Here is a 14,595-nt window from a genome sequence, read left to right as displayed (position 1 = left end):
ACAATAGAAAGAATCAATGAAAGCAGAAGCAGGTCCTTCAAGAAAATAAACAAAATAGATAAACAGCAAGCAAGACTTATCAAGAAAAAAAGACAGTTTATACACATAATCAGAATCAGAAATGAGAAAGGAAAAATCACTACGGACACCACAGAAATACAAAGAATTATTAGAGAATACTATGAAAAATTATATGCTAAAAAACTGGATAACCTAGAAGAAATGGATAACTTTCTAGAAAAATGCAACCTTCCAAGGTTGACCAGAAAGAAACAGAAAATCTGAACAGATGAATTACTAGCAACGAAACTGAATTGGTAATCAAAAAACTACCTAAGAACAAAACCTCTGGACCAGATGACTTCACCACTGAATTTTATCAAACATTTAGTGAAGACCTAATACCCATCCTCTTTAAAGTTTTCCAAAAAGTAAAAGAGAAGGGAATATTTCCAAACTCATTCTATGAGGCCAGCATCATCCTAAAACCAAAATAAGGCAAAGAAACCACATAAAAAGAAAATTACAGACCAATATCCCTGATGAACATAGATGTAAAAATACTCAACAAAATATTAGCAAACTGAATTAAAAAATATATCAAAAAGATCATCCATCATGATCAAGTAGGATTTATTCCAGGGATGCAAGGATGGTACAATATTAGAAAATCCATCAACATCATCCACCACGTTAAGAAAAAGAAAGACAAAAACCACATGATCATCTCCATAGATGCTGAAAAAGCATTTGACAAAATTCCACAACTGCTCATGGTAAAAACTCTCAACAAAATTGGTACAGAGGGCAAGTACCTCACCATAATAAACGCCATATATGACAAGCTTACAGCCAACGTCATACTTAACAGTGAGAAGCTGAAAGCCTTTCTTTTAAGATTGGGAAAAAGACAAGGATGCCCACTCTCCCCACTTTTATTCAACACAATTCTGGAGGTCCTCACCATGGCAATTAGACAAAACAAAGAAATAAAAGGCATCCAGATTGGTAAAGAAGAAGTTAAACTGTCACTGTTTGCAGATGACATGATACTGTATGTAAAAACCCTAAAGAATCCACTCCAATACTACTAGATCAAATATCTGAATTCAGCAAAGTTGCAGGATACAAAATTAATACACAGAAATCTGTGGCATTCCTATACACTAATGATGAACAAGCAGAAAGAAATCAGGAAAATAATTCCATTCACATTTGCATCAGAAAGAATAAAATACCTAGGAATAAACCTAACCAAGGGAGTGAAAGACCTATACTCTGAAAACTACAAGACACTCATGAGAGAAATTAAAGAAGATACCAATAAATGGAAACACATCCCATTCTCAAGGATAGGAAGAATTAATTTTGTCAAAATGGCCATCCTGTCTAAAGCAATCTACAGATTCAATGAAATTCCTATCAAAACACCAAGAGCATTCTTCAACAAACTAGAGGAAATAGTTCTAAAATTCATATGGAACCACAAAAGACCCCAAATAGCCAAAGCAATCCTGAGAAGGAAGAATAAAGCTGGGGGGATTACACTCCCCAACTTCAAGCTCTACTGCAAAGCCACAGTAATCAAGACAATTTGGTACTGGCACAAGAACAGACCCACAGACCAATGGAACAGACTAGAGAGCCCAGATAAAAACCCACACATATGTGGTCAATTAATATATGATAAAGGAGCCATGGACATACAATGGGGAAATGACAGCCTCTTTAAAACTGGCATTGGTAAAACTGGACAGCTACATGCAAGAGAATGAAAGTGGATTATTGTCTATCCCCATATACACAAAAGTAAACTCAAAATGGATCAAAGACCTGAATGTAAGTCATGAAACCATAACACTCTTATAAGACAACGTAAGCAAAAATCTCTAGAATATAAACATGACCACCTTCTTCATGAACACATCTCCTCGAGAAAGGGGAAAAAAAGCAAAAATGAACACACTGGACTATATCAAACTAAAAAGCTTCTGTACAGCAAAGGACACCATCAACAGAACAAAAAGACATATTACAATATGGGAGAATTAATTTGTAAACAACATATCTGACAAGGGGTTAACATCCAAAATATATAAAGAACTCACATGCCTCAACACCCAAAAAGCAAATAACCCAATTAAAAAATCAGCGGAGGATATGAACAGACACTTCTCCAAAGAAGAAATTCAGATGGCCAACAGTCACATGCTAAGATGCTCCACATCCTTAATTATCAGGGAAATGCAAATTAAAACCACCATGAGATATCACCCCACACCAAGTAGAATGACCACTGTCCAAAAGAGAAGAAATAACAAGTGTTGGTGAGGATGTGGAGAAAAGGGAACCCTCCTACACTATTGGTGAGAATGTAAACAGGTGCAGCCACTGAAAAATAATATGGAGGTTTCTCAAAAAACTACAAACAGAAATACCATATAAAATTCTCACTTCTGGCAATTTACCAGAAGAAAACAAAATCAGTGATTCAAAAAGATATATGCACTCCTATGTTTATTGCAGCATATTTTACAATAGCCAAGATTTGGAAGCAACCTAAGTCCATCCATAGATGAATGGACAAAGAAGATATGGTACACGTATACAATGGAATATTGCTCAGCCATAAAAAAAGAAATCTTGCCATTTGGGACAATATTGATGGACTGAGGGAGTATTATGCTAAATGAAATAAGCCCAGCAGAGAAACACAAATTCTCTATTATTTCATATATATCTGGAATCTAAAAACAAAACAAACAAGCAAATAAATGAACAAACAGAAATAGATACAGGGACACAGACAAGAGACTGGCAATTGTTATGGCGGAAAGGATGGATGAAACAGGTAAAGGGGATAAAGAGGTACAAACTTCCAGTTATAAAATAAATTAGTTATGAGCATAAGGAATATCATCAATAATATTGTAACATCTTTTTATGGTGACAGATGGTAACTACACTCATTGTGGTGAGCATTTAATATGTATATAATTGTTGAATTGCTATGTTGTACACCTGAAACCAATGTAATATTGCATATCAACATACTTCAGTTTTAAAAAAAGAGAGAAACTACCATCTGTCATTAATAGTCTTAGCAAACAAGGAATAGTTCAGATAGTTCAGACTCAAGCAAACATAGTTCAGACTCAAGGTCCTGAACCTCCTTCTACAGACCTTACCAACTCTCCTAATCAAGAAAAAAGGGCAGGCAATTTGAGGGCTGGAGGCAGATCTCTTTTACGGAAGCCCTAAGATTAGCTAGAGAGGGTCATTCCTTGGCAGGTTGAAGGACTTCGGAAAAATGGGAAGAAATCTTACAGATGCTGCCTCACTCAAGAAAACTCCAGTTCTAAAGATACTTTATAGTTCAATGGTCACCTATTTTTTTTTTAAGTTTTACTTTCTCTTTTCTTCTCTGCCAGTTTTGTAAAGAGCAGGCAGAAGGAGGGAAGATCCTTGCCCACAGGAAAAGTTTACCAATATCTTTGAAAGTTAATCTTGTTAAAGAAATTTCACTTTTCCTACTGGTAAGGGATATTGCAAAGACCCACACATTTTTCTGAGGCTCACACAGGACACTTGAAATTCTCTTTGGGCTATCACTACTCTTTGGCAATAACATCTTATCTACAGTTTGTATTCACAATGACCCCATGACTCGGAGAAATATGTAAGGTGACAAATGGTCTGACCCACACATCCCAGAGCTCATTGCTTCCTTCTATTCCCAGCAGGTACCCACATATTATCAAAGAAATGATTCACCCTCTCTGCTTCCATCCACTTGGTCTGGGCTCCTGGTATCCTCTGCTTCCTTAAGTGTGAACAATAATTCCCAGTGTCCTTTGGTGACTGCATAACTTTATAATTAATTAACACAACTTCCATGCACAAAGAGCTGCAGGGAATTTTGAGTCCCTAGAGAACAAGAATAGCACCATTTATATTTCTGTATCCTCAATCTAAAACTTCCTGACTCACAAGCTCTGCATCTTAGAAACCAGTTTGGTTGTTGTATTGAGTATGGTGCTCATTTTCCTACTTCATGTCTGGAAAATCAGGTATCTGTTCTTCCTTCCCCCACCCTGGAAACAGGTAGGAAAGTGCCCCCGACTGCTCACCCAGAAAACAAAACCATTCCAGAGTGCCTGAACCTGTTAATGGAAAATCTGGAAAGCAGCTGAAACAGTAATGGTGAGAGAGTACATTTCCCCCAGGTGAAAGGCATGTTTCTCAACAAGTCAGGCAAATCTAGAAGAGTTACTTGATGGAGATGGCAATGTCAACACCATCAAATGGAAAAAGCAAACAAATTGCTCATTTCAAATGATCTGTGATCTGTCCTCTGAATGCTTTCTGACATCCACTTTCCCCTTCAGCGGCACCATATACATTAAAATATGTAACTCCATATTTAGTGTAACAGTCTATGGCAGATCCCACGGGTCATAACCCCTGTACCCACTACCCCTTGTGCCTTGATAGCAGAGCCCTGCTTTCATAAGAGTAGCAATGGCCAGCATGTTCCTCTGCCAATGTTGGTCTAGAGGTGGCCATATGACCCAAAACTGGACAATAGATATTAGAGAAACCTACCAGATACTTTAGGTAAGATTCTACCCCCAGCAAGAGAACAGCTTGAGCTGAACACTTTCTTTTATCCACCCCTTCCTTTTTGCGTAGAGGTCCACATGTGAGGACATCAAGGTAAAGCAGCTGCAGTCATCTTGCAACTAACAGGGTAAGGCAGAGCCACAGAGAAGCTGCACTGACATCACTGAGCCACTAATTCAATTGCACTACCAGAGCTCCTCTAAACAGGTCAGATTATACACAGTCCAACTACAGGGTGTGCCATTCCTGTAATTACACGTGTGAATTGGCACGCCCTAGAGTTGTGCAAGGCATAGTCTGTGCAACCGCCCACCTCCAAGTTGGAGCCACAAACCTGCAGACCGGAAACCACATATCTATGCAATATGGGAGATAATAAATGTCTTTGCTTAAGTCCCTCCTAGGGAGATTGTTACTTGCAGACCAAAGATCCTAAAACACTATGCAATAGAAATAGACTGTGGGTAAAGGCCTGACTACCAGTTCTGGTTCCCCCCTCAGCACCTCTGGGACCTTGACCTAACTGCTGAGACCTTGGTTTGCCCTTGTCTTGTCAATGGGTTTTAGCCCCAGGCAAGTTTGCTATGAATTCAGTGTGACCAAAGAAAATGACAGCAAACGTTCTGTGGGGTGAAAGGGTTTATTACCCGGCTTGTTCTCCCAGCAGTAGGTCGAGCACTAGCGTCTCTGCCTCTGTGCAGAGCACCCGGCCGAGCTCTCTATGTAGTGCAATAATAGCTTATTGCCTAAAGGTGTAGAAGCGGTAGCCTAGCAACAGCTCAGTTACATCATCAGGTGGTTTAAGTTCAGTGAGGATCCTGGCCATAGGAACCCCAACTTCCTCACACCCTTCTGTGAGGTAAGGGAGTCACTGAGGTCTTGGATGTTGTTATTCTGGGTTGCAGAGGACCACTTCCTCTAGCATGTGTAGCAGGGGCTCTGTATCTCTACCCAACATCTGGCAACAGTAGTTGCTACAAAACAGGCAGTGGTTGCTCCTGCCTCTTCACCGCATATGACTCACTCTGTTGGTGGAGAATCACAATTTCCCCTCATCCTCAAGGTCCCCTCCTGGCTGACATGCTGCCATTTATTTGCAGGGTAAAGAAACCCTGCAGAACAGCTGGATGTCCAGAGTCATCATGCAAACATTGATATCCCCTAGAGAGCTCTGGCTTTCTCACAAACACTCTGCTAACATGTAAATCTTTTTCTTCTTTTAGGTTGTCCCAGGCCATTCTGTCACCCAGGCTGGCTGCCAGTCCAACCTGGCTCTGCTGATGCTGACATAACAGATTCTGCCTGGGCAGCATTCACAAATCCCCATCCATTTAGCAGGCAACTGACTTAACAGAGATGCTTCCAGCAGGTAGATACTTACGTATAGTTATTCTGTAAGCACCTAGGCAGGACTCAAGCATTCTTCATAGGATCTGGCATGCTTTCTGAACACGATGGTGGTGATGGAGGTGGGGAGCTGGTTCATGCATTTTAAGTAGGAACTGAGAGTCTGTGCTTCAGGGTTTCTGGAGCTCTGCCTGTGGGAGGATGAGCTCCCAGTGAGGGGAAAGCAGCAATCTCTGGGACCAGGGTAAAGGCCGGTGATAAGGAGCTACATGGGTGGCCAAGAAGGGTCAGGGCCTCCTAACATGGGCACCTTTTAGGTTTTGCTTTTCAATGATGCAATCTCCTGAAAGTAACCTCAGGTGTCAGGGAAGCGAGTAAAACGTGGCCACCTGGTGTGAGATGTGCTTTGGAGAAGAGAGGAACCCTGGTACTGAGGAATCCACAGCAGCAGCATGTACAAAAGGTGACAAGAGAATTACAGTTGTGTCACTCCAAACCATTTGTTCAAGGCATGGCATCATGGGGCCCTCCGAGCAAAATGCTGTGGAGGTTAGAAAGGGATCTAGAGGTCACCTCAACCACCCACTTTTTTTATAAAAGCTTTTTATTTTTTAATTGAAATATAATTCGCATGCCGTTAATCCACTCTATTAAATAAAATTCAGTACATTCTATCATATTCACAGATATGTGTAACAATCACCATTCTCTAATTCAGAACATGTCGTCACCCACCAAGAAATCCCATAGCCCACAGCAGATGCTCACCACTCTCCCACCCTTCCAAAGGCTCTGGCAACCACAAATTTACTTTCTACATAGATTTGTCTATTCCGGCCATCTCATATAAATTGTGTTGTACAATATGTATGATTTTTATGACTGGCTTCTTTCACTGAGCATACTTTCAAGGTTCATCCATGTTACAGCATGTATCAGTGCTCCCTCATCACTGGAAAATCCTCAACTGTATGGATACACATTTAATTCATCCATTCAGTAGTTGTTGGATATTTGGGTTGTTTCCACTTTGGGGCTATTATGAATAATGCTGCTATGAGCATTGATGTGTAAGTTTTGTGTGAGTCATATGTTTTCAATTTTAAGCTTTCTATTTTGAAGTAATTCTAGACACACAGGAAGCAACACGGGACTTCTCAGTACTGTTTCTGCAATGTTTCCCCCAACAGTTACACCAACTTAACTATTAATTATTAAAATTGAACTGGTATGATGTACATGCATATATAGTTGCAGCCCCTCTTTTACATGAAACCGAAGTTCAGACACTTACCCCCCTCCTCAACCAACCCCCACCAAAAAAAGACCTGTTTTTCAAGATATCCTTTTCAAGAAGGCTTATTATCAACTCTCGGCTGCCAAAGTTCTGGTGTGAGAGCTAGTCAGAGTACTTCCATTCAAGGAGGAACACGAAAAGAAACCACAAAAGGGGTTGCTCTAATGATTTAGAAAATGGTTTGTCTTTCTGGAACTAGGTGGGTAAACACAATACTGGGAATGTCGTAAATGCCTCTATGTTTTCACTTTAACATGGTCAATTTATGTTATGTGAATTTCACCACACACACAAAAAAAGATTTGTCAACAGTTTTTTTTGAGATCTTTTTCTTCTCCCATACTTAGGATTGGCTGGCTCAGAGGCAGAATCAGACAGAAGGCCAATTACAGATTTACTGTGCATAATTTTCAGGGTGTGAAATAAGGAAAGGAAAATGTGTTTTTCTGTAGGATCTGTTCAGAGAAGAGTCTGCCAAGATCATGTACCTTTAAGAGAAAAAAACCCTCTTTAACATATAAATATGTGTTTTCAATGAGCTTACATATGGAGAGGTTTCAGTTTGACTCTGTAAAAGTATTAAAGATCACCTGGTTAAAAAGTGGTTTGAGGTTAGGGATAAAGGCATAAGGTATATTAAATAATGGTTGGGGGAAGGGTTATAGCCCTGGAAATCCTAAAGAATATGTCCAAAAGAATTCACAATTCCAGAATTCTCTTCCCCTTACCATTTCAGATGATACTCAGTTGAAGATGTTCAGTTGTGGAATTTTCCTGTCTTCTCTCTGCTTGTTAACGTGTGAGGGGAAGAACGGGAGAACCAAGGCCGTCTGGAGATCTCCTAAGTCTGACTTCCACATAAACTGCATGGGCCTCAGTTCTCTCCTCTTTGATAAGAGGGGATTGGACTAAATGGAGGTGATCTCCGTCCTTCCTGACTCTGACCACCTCTATGACTTCACCATGTCGCTTTTGGGGCTGGCCCCCAGTGCACACCCCACAGCAAGGACCCGTTAGCTCAGGTGCCCAGGAGTCTCTGGGGAACAGTTCAGCAGCCTCAGTCCTGACCTCACCCCAATCTGCTGGGCCAGCACTCAGGAGAGACAGGAGGAATATAAAGCAAAACATCCAAGATAAAATCTCTGTTAAAAACACACACCAAAAAGGTTAATAAATAAAATAAAAGAGTAATATACATGTCCTATCATATGGTATCACCTTTTCACAGAGAACTAATCAGGGGAAAAGGTAATTTTCTATAATGCAAATATTTTTCTAACACATGTGATTAAATGAAGGCAGACAAATTAGTATAATTATTACTGGGACCAAAAGCTTTGAACAGCTTTTTTTTTTTTTGGTGGGGAGGGAGGAGGCAGAGCAAAGAACAAGCATGGAATTGTTACAACCCCTGGACTCTTCCACACAGAGTTATGACCAAACACATACACTCCTGTCCATTCCCTCTTTATTTCTGGGCCAGCTTCTTCATGGTATTAACTTTAGAAAAAGACTCTCCTGGCCTGAGTAACTTCACTACCATTACCTACAAATATGGCATAAATAAGATCTCCATTAGAAATCCTGCTTCAAAACGATCTACACCACCAGCGCTTCACCAGCTCTCACAGCAGGTCACTTCTCCACGAAAGAAACCGCGGTAGGCTGCTTCAAGCTCTGAGCGAGGTTCGTAGGAAATTACATAACTGACTCCTGGACATTCACCAGGCTCAGAAACAGGTGGGGACCAGGAAAATGGTGGCAAATAATGATGAAGACTGCTAGTTACCCCTCAATGCTCATGTTTCCTTTGTCCCTTAAAATAGAAGTCTTTTTGTTTTTAAGGTGGGTACATAGCCATGTGGAATAAAGGCTTCATTTCCAGTCTGCTAGCTTGTGGCTTTGTGATTACATGCCTAGCATGGGATATGACCAATGGTTGCTAGCAAATGTTTAACTAGCAGTTCTCTTTGGGATGGAGTAGGTACTGGGGGAAGCCCTGGCTTGGAGTGTTGACAACTTCCATGGTATAAATATTCCACTGTAGCTAATTTCAAGCTTCCACCCTGATGGCACTGAACATGGAACTGGCAAGACCAGGGCTCACAAGTTGGCGCCAACTGGCTCCAGCACATCACTGCATCCAACTAAGTGTTATATGCAATTTCTGGGAAAAGTCCTTAAAGAAGGAAGTAAGTCTTGGTGGGTGGGGGCATGCCCTTCCCCTCTCCTTTCCCTGCTGACCATAATGTAGATGACTGGTGGAAACCCAGCCATCATATTGGACAGTACGGGGAATGGGAATCGCAGAGTCACAACAGAAAGGCCTTGGCCCCTGATGATCACAGTTGCTGGGCTGGCCCTGGGATGCTTACCTAAAGACGCTACTTACATGAAAATTGGGAGAAAGAGGAAAGCTCCGATCTTGTAAAGGCAACTGATTTTTGGCATTTTCGCACCCACAGTGGAATCTGTCCCAACTGAGGGCATTGTGCATGCTGAATAAGATAACTGAACAAAACTAGGACTTACATCCGATAGAATCATGAAGGCTTCACATTTGCAACAACAAAAAATGTCTGAACTTTCTGGAAGAGCAAAGAAGGTAAAGGGAGAATAAGATATGGGTGAAGAGGGCAGCCAAAGGGGGAAGTGACTTGAAAGGACAGTCCCACCTCTCTGCACACTGGCAGCTCCTCTCTGCCCGGCAGACCCACGACAAAGAGTGTGCAGGGCTTTGCCAACAAGACTTAGTCCTTGTACGTGAGGGCCAGCTCCGGAGCCAGCAGCTGGGGGCTGGGGGAGGACCCTCCCACTACGGGCAGCCCAAACCCTCTGCCTGAGAAAGACTGTTCTCAGATCTCTTTCTTCTAAGAGCATTTTCTCCCTAGGCCAAGAGGAGAAATGGGAGATGTATAAGGTCACTTAGGGGACAAACTGAGTTGATGCAGAGGCAGCAATAAGGCAGTCTTGTATATTCTGCCTTTCTGGAGTTTATTTAAAATATAATGCTCAGTCTTAGGCTGGCCTGTTACTGTCTGTTGTACAATGGGTTCCAGACAAATTTAAAACTTATTATCACATGTGAACCCCTCCCAAAAGTTAACTGTGCAAATAGAAGACAATAGTGTCACAAGTATATTTTGATCTACTTTCAAAATACTCTTTCTGAAGTCTCTAGGAACCGGATCTGCACATCAAACAATTCCGTCTGCCGGGCAGAGAGGAGCTGCCAGTGTGCAGAGAGGTGGGACTGTCCTTTCAAGTCACTTCCCCCTTTGGCTGCCCTCTTCACCCATATCTTATTCTCCCTTTACCTTCTTTGCTCTTCCAGAAAGTTCAGACATTTTTTGTTGTTGCAAATGTGAAGCCTTCATGATTCTATCGGATGTAAGTCCTAGTTTTGTTCAGTTATCTTATTCAGCATGCACAATGCCCTCAGTTGGGACAGATTCCACTGTGGGTGCGAAAACACAAAACAGACTACAGGGCTCTTGTGCAATCAGCATGATTTCCAATCCCACCTCACCACCCACACCCACTTCCCTCCCAATACCAGTGAGCTAAGAACCTGACATAGGGTGATGGTGCAAGTGGGGGGTACTCTAGGTGACAAAGAGCAAAGGGTAAGGAGCAAGTGGGACTGAGTCAGCGAGAAGAAAGGAAATACCCGCCAGAGGCCTACACAGAGGATGAAGAGCCTGTGCAAGAAGGCGTCCTGCAAGCAGCCCAGTACATCACAGCCTAGTCCTAAGATAAAAACAAGGCAAGCATGAACCTTCAACAGACTTCTATTTGGACTTACCCTCAAGAATTCTGACAGTAACTCACATTTACAGGGTCAAGGATCTTTGCAAATATTTGTAGACACTTGCTGCAAATATTTAAGGTATAACCATTATCATTCTGAAGTCAGACATCCGGACACTGGATGGCCCTCTCTAAGTTCACATCCTAAATGTTCTGGCATCTACTAGCTGTAACAAACTATCTATGTTTGCCTAGCCTCAGTTTCTCCATTTAAAACATGGAGATCATCAAGCATACTTTGCAAGGTGGTTGTAAAAATTAGGGAGAATTGACATAAAGCATATCTGTCAAAGGCCTGCACACAACAATGTTCTACAAATGAGATTATAGTTGATATGTAATCAAAATATATGGTTACAGTTGATATGTAATCAAAAACTGAAATTGATTAGGTTGATGGTATAGTTTTAAATTACAAGTATAAAATGAAATGAACACACATTTACTACACAGTCGACACTATCATGATCTAGGTCTCCAACAGAGAAAAATGAGATAAATTCCGACAAAACCTAGCACTGCTTCTCCAGCTCTGTTCTGTAAACTCAATCACCATTTTCATCCTGTCCACAACTGCCATTTCTGCACCCACCAAAGAGCACCTCTGTCCTCTTGGGCAAAAGGGGAAATTCTGCCATTTTCCTTTTTAATGGAGGCCTGATATCTGCAGACTGCCCATATAATCCCACTGGACCACTAGCCAAATTCCAAAGCATACCTTAGAACTTTGTGAAATACATCTACCTCTGTAAAGTAAGTCTACCTGCTTAACAAGTGTATCTTTGACAATTTAGTTTCTAGGGGGTTAACATGACACCAAAAGTTTCTAAAAACTAAATTATCTTTTGCAGTCAAAAAATATATATCTAAGCAAGCTGTTTGCTTCCCTCAAATATAACTCTGAATAAAAAGAGAGAGAGCTGCTTCTGAAATCCAATATTCAAGTGAAACAGAAAAGATTCTCACATGAAGTATAGAAGATGTATGGGAAGGTATGGGAAACAGCTCATAGAGTTTCTGAGCTGACTAACAAGGGGTATGAATTAATCCTTCACTAACATTAACTTTGAAAAGATGAATGAATATGTGTTAAAAATGTTGTGACTTGGAAGTAATTTTGTTCATCACAAGACTCTGCAAACTTTTAAACCAACCAATCATGCAGCTTCTACATTAATTTTATAGTTTGTTTATTTCAAGTGTCATAGAAAAACTGTTAAACATTTTAGTTATGCACAAATACCTATGGAATTTTCCTTTGTGAATACATTTTACACTGGGGTCATATTTCAAACCATCTTAGCTAAACTAAAAGTCAAACAAAAACAAGGAAATAAACTCACTTGTCAAGCTCATCAAATAGATCACAACTCTGCAGTTTTGAAAGAGTAAGTCGAAAATACTCCGCTAGAAAATAAATGGACTATTATGAATAAAAGCAATCATGGCTTCTTAGGTACAGAGTAAGACGCCTCACCCCATTCCCTGCTCCAAACTCATTCCAAACAGGTACGGCCGCATTTGATTTACTGTGTGGTGAAAATTAATGATCCAACTGCAATTAGCCAGCACTATTCAATTGGCATACTCAAAATGGTAAATGCCCTAAGGACACTTCCCAACAATCCCAGAAAAATAAGATACTTAATCTGAAGATAATCATATGAAAGTAACCCAAAGATTAGCAATATCAGATGATTCTTTAAACTGACAGTATAAAAAATATTCAGCAAGTTCAAACCTATTAAGGTATCAAATTCTCTGAATATATTTTTAAAATACACACACACACACAGGAGCAGTTGAATAAGCAAAATCTAACTCAGAAAACTGTAGGCATTACTTTCTGAGCTGCTAAGGTCTCTCAAAAATTTAGAACATAAAGAACAGTATGGCCAGTTATCAATGAGCAGAGAGAAAACTGTGTCATCATTAGTAGTCAGAGTAATTCTTTCAAAATTTAGCAAAAATAAAACATCCACTGATTAAATAAAAAGACTGATCAAGTAGCTGGAACTTGCTGACGAAATAAAATTAAACTTACGGTGAAGAAGTGAAATTGGGAGATTGGGAGGAAGTTAACCCACAGGGTTATCCTGTGAATTCTAAGTTAGAGTAAAGTTAAGGCATCAGACCCTGTGAATAATACAGTGGCAGAAACATAAAAAGCAGTTTTTCAACAACAAAGAAATCTCCTTTTTTATTCTTTTACTCTACACTGCCTCAAAAGAAGTGAGGATTTATATATTAAAATTTAATTTCCTTCATCCTATCTCCAAATCATATCCTTGAGGAATCATTATGAAGCAGAAAGATTAAAAGGCCAAAAAACTATATAAACATGTCACTCACATCAAACATCACTCATATTTAATAGGGCTGGGCAAGAATAATATCACTGACCTGATGTCTTTATCCCATAGGGCAAATCAAACTTATCACTACCATACAAGGAAGCAATCTTTTTAAAATCAGCTGCACACAGAAAAGGGTGAAACTGATGAAACCTGCAAGAAAAGGATAAAGAATGATTTTCCCAAATGCCTACAGTATTTGCAGGCTTTTAAAATCACAACTGAAAATAACTGTAGTATAGCATTCATATTGTTATATTGACTACATATGAATGTATAATTATTTTTTAAAGTCTGTAAAAAATAACTTGAAACACTATTTAGATATTACATAGAATGGGATATGCAATGGAACTAACTACAAAACCAGGAATGGAAAAGAAACACTTTCCAGAGAGTGGAACCAAAATTAGGTAGCAGCTTCTGGAGGTGAGGGAGGGTGGAACAGAACTTAAATACAAACCAACACCAAGTGACAAAATGTTGGCCATATTCAGGAAGAACAATGGAAGAAATAAGAGAAAATAAGAGTATTGATGCAAAGCCTCTCCCAAGTTGAAAAGTACCATATGTGTAAAGTTGTGTAGCTGTGAAAATGTAAATTGATCAAAAGTTAGATGCAGCTAGAACTGTCTTTCCTGATGTCATTGAGATTTATTCAAGAACAAGAACTATGGGCACTTGTCTTCTTACTGCCTGCTCTGTCCTTAAGGTCATTCCCCGTGTCACTCAGGTACTCGCTTAGACAAGAAAAAGATGAGGAAGGTAGGATGGAACTCTGTTTTTCTCAATTTTAGTGCCTGGAACAGAGTAGACAAACAAAATATGTTTAATAAATGATCGAAGGAATTTCACCTCCAAATGAATTCTTTATGGGACCATAATTAAGTAGAAAAAAATAAAAGGTTTTTTAATTAAAGAGAAGGAATAGGTGTTAAAACTCATAGTAAAATGCTATTTTCACCTACCAGGGGGACGCTACAGAGCAAAGCAAGCAAATCCTTACCCTGAGGCCCTCACACATGAGTCCACTTCTCCTGCCATGTCAGCTTTGCCCTTTCTTAGTCTGAAAACTGAAGGCAGAGATCAGAGAGGCTCTGGGTGTTAGAGGCTATGTGACAAAATGGAAATAAACAACAGTAGAGTAGTGGTGAAACAGTTTCA

The 14,595-nt window shown here is 40.1% G+C and overlaps 1 protein-coding gene across 11 annotated transcripts in view; it reads right to left on the bottom strand.

Annotated features, from left to right (window-relative positions):
- Positions 1-14,595, bottom strand: part of ST3GAL6 (ST3 beta-galactoside alpha-2,3-sialyltransferase 6) — a 109,953-nt gene that overhangs the window by 27,753 nt on the left and 67,605 nt on the right. For all 11 annotated transcript variants that reach the window (XM_057502060.1, XM_057502058.1, XM_057502031.1 and 8 more), the window contains 2 exons: positions 13,481-13,584; positions 12,421-12,484 (listed from right to left, as the gene is read on the bottom strand). In XM_057502060.1, coding sequence (XP_057358043.1) covers positions 12,421-12,484; positions 13,481-13,584 — 168 coding nt within the window. The remainder of the gene's footprint in view (positions 1-12,420; positions 12,485-13,480; positions 13,585-14,595) is intronic.

Source organism: Manis pentadactyla, chromosome 1 (genome assembly GCF_030020395.1).
Source record: "Manis pentadactyla isolate mManPen7 chromosome 1, mManPen7.hap1, whole genome shotgun sequence".
Classification (NCBI taxonomy): domain Eukaryota; kingdom Metazoa; phylum Chordata; class Mammalia; order Pholidota; family Manidae; genus Manis; species Manis pentadactyla.
The sequence above is the reverse complement of the archived record's forward strand: the minus strand, read 5'-3'. Positions and strand labels throughout refer to the sequence as shown.